The sequence below is a fragment of the Herpailurus yagouaroundi genome, unplaced genomic scaffold (assembly GCF_014898765.1).
Source record: "Herpailurus yagouaroundi ecotype Mexico unplaced genomic scaffold, PumYag 165, whole genome shotgun sequence".
NCBI lineage: Eukaryota > Metazoa > Chordata > Mammalia > Carnivora > Felidae > Herpailurus > Herpailurus yagouaroundi.
In genome coordinates, this window is record NW_024412406.1 from 28,141,731 (window position 1) to 28,152,956 (window position 11,226).

General features: G+C 41.2%; 2 protein-coding genes across 2 annotated transcripts; both read right to left on the reverse strand.

The window, feature by feature from the left end:
- Positions 1-2,001: 2,001 nt before the first annotated feature.
- MRPL15 (mitochondrial ribosomal protein L15) lies at positions 2,002-10,747 on the reverse strand. Its single transcript, XM_040487785.1, has 5 exons — positions 10,564-10,747; positions 9,522-9,676; positions 8,760-8,925; positions 4,004-4,127; positions 2,002-3,279 (listed from the first exon to the last, which is right to left on the reverse strand). The coding sequence occupies exons 1-5, from the start codon at positions 10,669-10,671 to the stop codon at positions 2,942-2,944; spliced, it is 891 nt and encodes a 296-aa protein (XP_040343719.1). The 5' UTR covers positions 10,672-10,747; the 3' UTR covers positions 2,002-2,941.
- Positions 4,134-5,293, reverse strand: LOC121038261 (cytochrome b-c1 complex subunit 10-like). Its single transcript, XM_040487789.1, has one exon. The coding sequence runs from the start codon at positions 4,942-4,944 to the stop codon at positions 4,774-4,776; it is 171 nt and encodes a 56-aa protein (XP_040343723.1). The 5' UTR covers positions 4,945-5,293; the 3' UTR covers positions 4,134-4,773.
- Positions 10,748-11,226: the final 479 nt, after the last annotated feature.

The window sequence follows — 11,226 nt, forward strand, 5'->3', positions numbered from 1 at the left end:
CAGATGACATGATACTCTATATGGAAAACCCAAAAGATTCCACCAAAAAAACTGCTAGAATTGATTCATGAATTCAGCAAAGTTGCAGGATATAAAATCAATGCACACAAATCGGTTGCATTCCTATACACCAACAATGAAGCAACAGAAAGAGAATCAAGAATCAATCCCATTTACAGTTACACAAAAAATCAGAAAATACCTAGGAATAAATCTAACCAAAGAGGTGAATAATCTATACACTGAAAACTACAGAAAGCTTATGAAAGAAATTGAAGAAAACACAAAAAAATGGAAAAACATTCCATGCTCATGGACTGGAAGAACAAATATTGTTAAAATGTCAATACTACCCAAAAGAATCTACATATCCAATGCAATCCCTATCAAAATAACACCAGCCTTCTTCACAGAGCTAGAACAAATAATCCTAAAATGTGTATGGAACCAGAAAAGACCCCGAATAGCTAAAGCAATCTTGAAAAAGAAAACCAAAGAGGGAGGCATCACAATCCCGGACTTCAAGATTGTATTACAAAGCTGTAATCATCAAGACGGTATGATACCGGCACAAGAACAGACACTCAGATCAATGGAACAGAATGGAGAACCCAGAAATGGACCCACAAACGTATGGCCAACTAATCTTTGACAAAGCAGGAAAGAATATCCAATGGAATAAAGACAGTCTCTTCAGCAAGCGGTGCTGGGAAAACTGGACAGCAACATGCAAAAGAATGAACCTGGACCACTTTCTTACACCATACACAAAAATAAACTCAAAATGGATGAAAGACCTCAATTTAAGACAGGAAGCCATCAAAATCCTCAAGAAGAAAGCAGGCAAAAACCTCTTTGATCTTGGCCTCAGCAACTTCTTACTCAACACGTCTCCAGAGGCAAGGGAAACAAAAGCAAAAATGAACTACTGGGACCTCATCAAAATAAAAAGCTTCTGCACAGCGAAGGAAACAATCAGCAAAACTAAAGGCAACCGACAGAATGGGAGGAGACATTTGCAAACGATATATCAGATAAAGGGTTAGTATCCAAAATCTACAAAGAACTTGTCAAACTCAACACCCAAAAAAACAAATAATCCAATGAAGAAATGGGCAAAACATGAAGACACTTCTCCAAAGAAGACATCCAGATGGCCAACCGACACATGAAAAAAATGCTCAACATCACTCATCATCAGGGAAATACAAATCGAAACCACAATGAGACACCACCTCACACCTGTCAGAATGGCTAACATTAACAACTCGGGCAACAACAGATGTTGGCGAGGATGCGGAGAAAGAGGATCTCTTTTGCATTGTTGGTGGGAATGCAAGCTGGTGCAGCCATTCTGGAAACTGGTATGGAGGTTCCTCAAAAAACTAAAAATACAACTACCCTACAATGCAGCAATTGCACTACTAGGCATTTATCCACGGGATACAGGTGTGCTGTTTCGAAGGGGCACATGCACCCCCGTGTTTATAGCAGCGCTACTGACAATACCCAAAGTATGGAAAGAGCCCAAATGTCCATCGATGGATGAATGGAGAGAGATGATGTGGTGTGTATACATACACACACACACACACACACACACACACACACTGGAGTATTACCCAGCAATCAAAAAGAATTTAGGAGACAAAACAGATGAACATAAGGGAAAGGAAACAAAAATAATATTAAAAACAGGGAGGGGGACAAAACAGAAAAGACTCATAAATATGGAGAACGGAGGGTTACCGGAGGGGTTGTGGGAGGGGGGATGGGCTAAATGGGTAAGGGGGACTAAGGAACGTACTCCTGAAATCATGTGGCACTATATGCTAACTAATTTGGATGCAAATTTAAAAAAATAAAAAATAAAACAAGTTTGAATGAATGAATGAATGAATGAATGAATAAATAAATAAATAAAATACTCTTGGTACATAAATTACCTTATAAACTGAATCTCAGATCAGCAATACAGAAGGTAGACAAGTGAACAAAATATTGCATCATTTAGGTTTTTAATTTTTTTATTTTAAGAAAATGAACATCCAGGAATCATTTTATTCTTGCTGTGGAAAAATTATCATGAATTATTTAGATTTAATTGCAGCGGGACAAATTGCGTTTCTGTATGGTTTAGATACGACGTAACTTTGGAAAGCTAAATAAGCTTACAGATTGCTGAAACTTTTACGTTAACTGAGTTTAATTTTCACAATACCAGCTGTTTTTATGGCTTACATAATTACTGGACAATTTTTCAAAACTCATTTAAAATGAATGAAAAACAAAGGTCTCCACTATCTATGAAATAAGTAAAATATCAGTTAGAACACTTACCTTGTTCAAGAAAAAGGCTAAGGGCTTAATCATTATTGTCTACTCTTATCAGATGACTTGAGAAAATGAATTCGCTTGGAATTATTTCAATTTTGCTAGCAAACATTGTACTACTTATTCACTAGCCTTAAATCTTAAACTCCTATCCCAAATCTTAATAATCCAGAGTTGAAAGCTTTCCATCCTGACACTGGATAGAGCTTCCTGAGGCCCCTGATTAAGATGGGCAACCAGTAGCAACTGCTTAGCCTTGACAGGCCCACCCATCAATCCCGTTCCAGCTGCACCTTCATTTTGATGTGCAACAATGATAACACAGACCTGGACAAAAAGATCATGAAAAAAAGAACGCTCCCCTAAGAGTTATAATCTTCCTTTGGCAGAAAACCAGGGGGGTTGTTTCTTTAACTGAGAAAGAACCCGCACAGATTCAGTTCCTCTATACAGCCTTGCTTACTGCATTTTTATTTTAATTTTAGATAAAAATGGAAACGGGACTACATGGAAAATTTACAACTAGAGAAAAGATGATGAGAAATATACATGTTTCAGTCTCTTTTCTTCCAGAACTCTTTTACAACTCTGCTTTCTTGGAAGGAATTCATGAGCTGTAATACTTGAGGAGATTCTCATCTGTAGGTTTTAGGATTTTCTTATCTGCCATATTCACCACCCATCCAGGAGCAAGACCAAAGAAAATCTGCCTTGGATCCTTTCGAGTACTAAGCATTTTGAAGAGTTCATCTTTAGTGATATCAGGTAAAATATAGCCATACTTCTTGGCAAGTTCAAGTCTTGCTTCAGGAAATTTGGCAGGATCAGCCAGGTAACCACGATTCTTTGCATCTGTATAATACGGTACCAGTGCTTCGGGCGGAAGCATTCGTTTGGGAATGGGTTGTCCACGCAGAAAGAATGGAACAGGTTTGCACAGAATGTCTGAAAAGGTTTTAAATAAAAAAGATACAAATAGTGGCTATATGTATATGATTTTAATTATTCATGTGCTTAATGTTTATTTTTGATTTTAATTGTTAATGTGCTTAATGTTTATTTTTGAAAGACAGAGAAAGAGGGCAAGTGGGGGAGGGGCAGAAAGAGAGAGGGGAACAGAGGATCCGAAGCAGGCTCTTGTGCTGATAGCAGAGAACCCAATGCGGGGCTCGAACTCACGAACTGTGAGATCATGACCCAAGCAGAAACCAGACACTCAACTGACTGAGCCACCCAGGTGCCCTTCTTTTGATTATTAATTTTTAACTACTACCAAGATGGGAACTTCCAAGAACTTTTTATTATTATTATTATTATTATTATTATTATTATTATTAAAAAGACTTGTCTTAAGTAAGCAAATGGAAATACTTCACTTTCCAAAATTTGGATCTTGAAAATCAAAGTTACCTCTGGGTTACCAACAATGAGTGAATTTCTAAACATGGTATATAATATCATATGTAAGTCCCATGTTTCAAAACAAACAACCTGCTCATGACATAGTGACTGTGGAATACTAGAAGCCACACCACGAACAGGAAACCCTAAAACAGAAGACTGAGGTGTCCGAACCACAAGTCAGAGGGCCATGAGGCCTTTTAAATCCTCACACGGCAGCCAGTAGGAGATGAAGAGGGAGGAAAAAAGGGACTGCAGGACATCTTACCCAGGCTTCTTGGATCATAGAAGGCCGTAGTGACGACACCACCATTTTTTTCGATTGCAGCGATGGCTAGTTCGGAAGCCAACTGTACTTCAATATTAACTTTTGCCTTAAAGGTGTCAGCACCCTGCGACATGGCAAAGCAAAGTCTGTTTGTAGGTAGCTCGGTTAACAGTGGAGTATAAAATTATGGCAAGTTTTTTACACGTGTTTTCTCCTCCAAAATGCCTACAATGTTACAGTAATTCCAACTCTAAATACCTCTGCTTCCAGGTCCTACCAAACAACATTCATTTCTTTTACGTTTGTTTAGGCTATCTTGTTTTACCAACTTTCATTCTCCGTAAGCAAGGACGACTACGTTTTCATCCTACATATTTAGTAGACAGCAACACAAGCATCCTTCCCCAGTATTTCATTAACAGTGGACTGTTTAATCCCGACAACCCCATGACAAAATTATTGCTACACCAACTTCATAGATGGGGACACAAAGCACACAGAGGTTAAGCAACTTGTTAAGATCACACAGCTAGGATTCTAACCCAGGGAGTCCAGTCACAGCATGTGTTTTGTTCTTTTTCAGAGCAAGGTTTAATGCTGTGTGTATTCAAACGTGACAGCCATTTTCACAAACATGGAGTCCTAAGTCATGCTGTAGATACCGTTGGGGCCTTTCCTGAGGGCGGGGGCTGTTCCAGGTACAGCAGGAGCTAACATGGAAGGAGACAATACCAGCAGACGTCAGAGGGATCCAAGAAGGGTCAGTTTACCTAATCATCCTTCTTAAACTTGCCACTAGTATAGGGCACCCAGTCCAGAATCAGCTGACAGTCCATGGCCCATACCAGCCCTACCGTGCCCACAGTGCCCCACATGCCTGCTGTGGGAATCCAGGTTGTGGCCAGCTCGTGGTAGCACAGACCCAGGAACGTGCCCAGCATCGCAGTGCGGGCCACAGCTCAGGGTGACGCCTGTATTTGTGTTCTTACACACAACATTCTACCATACTGAGATGGATAGAAACTTCTCTTCTTTATCCCTAAGTTAGCAAGAGGCCAAGAAATTTTTAATGATGGGATGAGTGGGCTGGAACCAGTGGAAAAATAAAAATCTGACAACAGAGGTGCCTGGCTGGCTCAGTCAGTAGAGCATGCAACTCTTCATCTTGGGGCTACATCTGAGCCCCCTGTTGTGTGTAGATTAAAAATAAAATCTTAAAAAAAAAAAATCTGGAGCACCTGGGTGGCTCAGTCAGTTAAATGACTTTTTTTTTTTTTTTTTAATGTTTATTTATTTTTGAGAGAGACAGAGACAGAATGCAAGTGGGTTAGGGGCAGAGAGAGAGAGAGGGAGACACAGAATCGGAAACAGGCTCCAGGCTCTGAGCTGTCAGCACAGAGCCCGATGCGGGGCTCGAACTACGAGCCACAAGGTCATGACCCGAGCCAAGGTCAGACGCTCAACCGACTGAGCCACCCAGGAGCCCCTAAATGTCTGACTCTTGATTTTGGCTCAGGTCATGATCTCCCAGTTCATGGGTTCGAGTTCCACATCGGGCTCTGTGCTAACAACGCGGAGCCTGCTTGGGATTCTCATGCTCTCTGCCCCTCTGCCCCCATCTCTCTCTCAATAAATAAATAAACCTAAACAATTAATTAGTTAATTAATTTTTAAAATTCTGACAATATCTGATCTTGGAGGGATCAGCTGCCTCTTAGACAAAAGATTCACTCTGCTTTTACTACTGATTTTATCACAGCCTCTAAAAGGACAAAAAAAGTAAGAACTTTTCCCTAGAATAATCAACACTAAAAAAGGTAGACTTGAACTTCCTAAAGTTCTGGTTTTGGTCATTTTAATTAGGCTGTACTACATTTTACTCTAATTTCAAAACAGATTCTGAATTAAAAGATGGTAGTATTACTATTTTGTGGTAATAGAATTTTTTTTTTGCTATTTTGGTGTGGTTGAATCAGGCTGGCTCCCAATCAAGTTCCTTTTATTAATTATGAAGCTTTAATGTACTTCAAAAACACTCCTTTGGGGTGCCTGGGTGGTTCAGTCAGTTAAGTGTCTGACTCTTGGTTTTGGCTCAGGTCATGATCTCACATGGGATCATGGGATCCCAGGGCTCGTTCGTGGGATTGAGCTCTGCTCTGTCAGTGAAGAACCGGTTTGGGATTCTCTCTCTCCCTCTGTGTCTCTTCCCCAATCACACTTGCTCTGCCTCTCTCTCAAAATAAATAAACATTAAAAAAAATAGGTTCACCCATTCCATCAAGTAAGACACAAATATTCCACCAAATAAGATGCATATTCTCACATTTTTTTCCATCTATGATACTGGTCTGCATTTTATTAATCAATGGCACCTCTGACTCAATAAAATAAGGTCTTGGGGCGCCTGGGTGGCTCAGTCAGTTAAGCGTCCAACTTCAGCTCAGGTCATGATCTCACAGTTCACGAGTTCAAGTCCCATGTCAGGCTCTGTGCTTACAGCTCAGGGCCTGGAGCCTGCTTCAGATTCTGTCTCTCTCTCAAAATCAAATAAATTTAAATAAATAAATAAATAAATAAATAAATAAATAAGGTCTTGCCATATTATTTGTGAATTTTAATTACTATTCCAAATTGCCCAACTATTTCCTTTTCTTGGGCATTAGAGTTAATTCTGGTGTTTTCAGTATTATAAATACTATTTTTAGGAATGTCTTTATATCAGTTAAGTTTCTTTTTTTGTTATTCCTTGAAAACATATATTCTGAAATTGGTAATTTTGTGCTATGGATTAATTATTACCATTATTTATTGCAAATCTAAAATCCAGAAAAGGTCAACCAATTTACAGCTACAAATGACTGTAACTGTACTTACTCAACTGTTGCCCTGGTGTAGTTTTCAGGATTATTTTCCTAGTTAATATAGATACATGCCTGAAAGCTGTTGGAATGTGCTATTGGCTGACAAGGTCACAGATTTTTCCATATTAATTTATATGTATATTCCCTTATATACCCAGAATAGAATACTGAGGCTTAACTGAGTATTTTGTATTTTATTTTCAAATCATTTTATTTGGAAAACTTTTATCCACAAGGTTCATTTTTTCAAAGGAACCTAAAAGATTTTTCCATAAACACATGCCTCCCTCTAGTGGACACTAAGTTACTCACATAGCTGTATTCCTGACCTACAAGAAACAAAAGTATTATTGAAGAAATTTAACTGCTTATGAAACTCTTAGCCAATTTCTATAAATAGAAAAAGGTTTTGCTGCAGTTAGAATTAGATTTGATTCTGGGTGCCTGGGTGGCTCAGTCGAATGAGCATCTGACTTCAGCTCAGGTCATGATCTCACAGTTCGTGAGTTCAAGCCCCACATCAGGCTCCCTGCTGTTAGCACCGAGCCTGCTTCAGATCCTCTGTCTCCCTCTCTCTGCCCCTCACCACCCCCCTCAAAAATGAATACATATTGGGGCGCCTGGGTGGCGCAGTCGGTTAAGCGTCCGACTTCAGCCAGGTCACGATCTCACGGTCTGTGAGTTCGAGCCCCACGTCAGGCTCTGGGCTGATGGCTCAGAGCCTGGAGCCTGTTTCCGATTCTGAGTCTCCCTCTCTCTGACCCTCTCCCGTTCATGCTCTGTCTCTCTCTGTCCCAAAAATAAATAAACGTTGAAAAAAAAAAAAAAAACTTAAAAAAAAAAATGAATACATATTGAAAAAATGAGAAATTAAAAAAAAAAAAAAGAATTGGATTTGATTCATTCCTTGTCTCCATAAAACTAATTATTATGAGCCAGTATTTCCAATACTGAAAATATAGCAATGAACTAAAGTACTTGTCACTACATTTAGACATAGAATTTACATTATAGTGTGAAGAAGAGTATGAAAAAATAAATGCATTACTTAGTAATAAAGGTCAGGTGTTTATACATTCAAAGAAAAATACTTTGCACAGGGTAAAGCAGACAAGAGTATGAGGGGAGGGGAGGGAGGAGTTGTGAGTATTCTTTTATAAAAGGATGTCAGAAAAGATCTCCCAGATATGACATTTTGAGCAGAGAATCAAAGGGAGAGAGCCAGCTGAATCGATACACAGCAGAGCACCCCAGAACCAAGGACAAAGGCCATGCCAACTTCCTCAAACTACAACTGAGTATAACACAGTGTAATGGTTATATGGTAACTCAAAAGAAATAAAAATTGGGGGGGGGAGGTGCCTGGGTGGCTCAGCCAGTTAAGTGTCCAACTCTTGATTTCAGCTCAGGTCGTGATCTCGAGGTTCATGGGTTCAAGAGCCCAGCATTGGGCTCTTCGTTGACAGTGGGGGGCCTGCTTGGGATTCCATCTCCCTCTCCTTCTGCCCCTCTCCTGCCCTCTCTCTCTCAAAATAAATAACCATTTAAAAAAAAAAAAAAAAGAAAGAAAGAAAAATTGGGGCACCTGGGCTGACTTCAGCTCAGGTCATGATCTCACTGTTCGTGAGTCCGAGCCCGGCTTCAGGTGACCTCAAGCCCCACTCCGGGTAAGTTTGAGCCCTGCTCCAGGCTCTGCACACACTCACTCACTCACTCACTCACTCTCACTCTCTCTGTCTCTCTCCCTCTCCCTCTCTCTCTGCCCCTCGCTCACTTGCTCTCTCAAAAAATTTTAAATTAATAAAAGAAATAAAAATTAAAAAGGCAGAGTGTTGATTTTATGGTAATCAGAAATAGCCTTCTATGTGACACCAACAAATCTTATCCAGACTTACCTCCTCCACCAGCTGGACACCATAATCCCTTTTAAGTGGCTGGATGGTCACACCTCTCCCATTGACAAGCTGAGTTAAGTCAATAGGTTGAGTAGGATCTACTCGACCCAAATCAATAAGATATTGCAATCTATTCAGACTCAAAGGCTGATACTGGCGTCTGAAGCTACAAAACAAAGAAACAATTGGAACACTCAAACGGCTCTTCCCGTAAGTTCTTCCGATCAACTCAAAGCTTTGTCCTCTATTTCCCTCCCTCGATTTACATGATCTAACAAAAATAAAACCATCCTAAGTGCAACAAAATCACACAATATCGCTTGCTTTGTGGCAATGAAACAGAACCAGAACTTCATTTCACTAAAAATAATTTGCCTCTCTAAGCATTTACTTCACTCATTTAAACAAATTTGTCAAATGTGACTTACGCATTAACGGAGCTCAAAGTAACAAGTGGAGTTGTCATTTATTGGGTGACTACCCAGGTTTTATATACATTATTGCTAAGCCTCTAGCCAACCACAAGAGCTGGTATTACCATCTCTTCCTTTGCCAGGTCTGAGCATCAAGTCCGGGCTTTTCTCCCCTCCTAATCCAGGCCAAATTTCATTACCAAAAATGATTCAGAGAAACAGCAATAAAAGTTTACTTCAAAGTGAATTTAAATTTCTACCAAGCAATTGTTTTTGTTTTTGTTTTTGTTTTTTGGTGACTGTCAGTGAAAATTAGGGATTTTTACTTTAAAAAGCAAAGCAACCTTACCTATGACCTTCATTAAACCCATATTTTGGGATTCGAATGTAGAATGGAGTCTGGCCTCCCTCAAAACCCAGTCTGGGCCGGGTTCCTCTCTGCCGCTCTCCCTTATGGCCTCTGCCACATTTTCGACCTCTTCTCTGACCTCTTCGCCGTCTTTCCTACAAGGAAAAGAAACGCCATTCATTTATCCAATCAACCAGTACTAACAGCTAACACTATGTGCCAAGCTCTGTTCTAACTGCTCTAACCTCCGCTTTTAAGTTAGCATCCTTGCCTCTGTAAATGTAGTGAATTCTTGTAACCAAAGTCCAAATTGTGTTTCAAAGGAAAAGTTCCAAGGACGGAATGGAGGTAAGGACTCTAGGATAGGCTGGAAATGAAAAAAATCCTAGAGTCAAACATCCACAACAAACAAGGTTTACAGGGTATTTAAGAACACTTATTTTGTAATTAATTGTAAACACATAATCGTTACCTATGTGTATTATTTAAACCTTAATTTGTAAAGAAAGTATTTTTTTCCCAAATTAACTTCCTGTCACTTCGTGAAAACGAACCGATTCTTTAAATAATAGTGTGTTGGCGCTCAGTCTCGGGTTGTGAGTTCCAACCCCACGCTGGGTGGAAACAAAATATTTTTAAAGTTAAATAAATGACAGTATGTCAACTGACAGCTTTTCTAGCTGTATTCAGTGATTTGCAGAAAAGACAACTACCATAATCAATTCAAATCTTTCCCACGAAAATAAAGTTAACGGGAAAGTAGCTCATCTTAAATCCAACTCTGAACGAGGCCATCATTTTGTGGCTCCTGCGACTTCGCGCCTCCGCCGTAATGACAGAATCACGCTTTACCATATGAACCTTATTACGAATTGGAACCGTGTTACGAATTGGGTTCTCCGTGCAGTTGAGAACAAGGGCTCGGCAACCCTACGTTTATCCCAACACCCTCCGCAAAGAGTGCGGGAGAACGATGGCGAGAACAGGCCGCTTCCATCGCCCCTTCCCCCTGCGCGTCCCCGCACCGCCACCAGCCATTTACCGCTTTCCTGGAGCCTGGATTCGGCTTTAGGTTTGCCAAGCTCACACGTGGAAGTGCCCGGAGCAGGTCCAGAGCCCCTGCCCCACCGCCCCGCAGAGGACCGGCCATGACCCGCACAGCCAAGGCCCTCCAAGGGCGCCCGGGGTCGCCTGGGAGCCCACGTGGTCTCCGGGCGCTGCTTTACGGCCGCGGCCCCGCCCTTGTCGTACCGCAGGAACTGCTGCGCTCTCGGCCGCTGGGCTCGCCGGTGTCCGGGAGAGCCCTGGTAGCGTCCGAAGTTTTGCAAGTTAGTCTCTGCTGCTCTACCTCGTTTTCTGGGTTTTAGTTCGCTGGGGGTGTGAGCGTAGTTTGGGAGACCGTGCCTTGACCTCGTCCCTGAGCCTACGACGTTTTCCCCGGCTTTAGAAAAGCGCGCATTGAAAACGCCATGCATTAGGGAATCTTGGGAGTCCGTGTTTGGCCTGGCACGTTTTGTCGTGTCTTGGCCTCTAGGAGACAGTGTCTTCCCCGAGCTCCGCGTGGAGCCCAGACCAAAGTAACGGGAGCGCTAAGCCTTTAGCTTTGAGCTTCGCCTGGCTACACGCGGTGAGAGACAAAAATAATACCCGGGGTCCAGCTATTAAAATGCCTGGCTCCTACCACCTGTGAGTAAGACTCAAACTA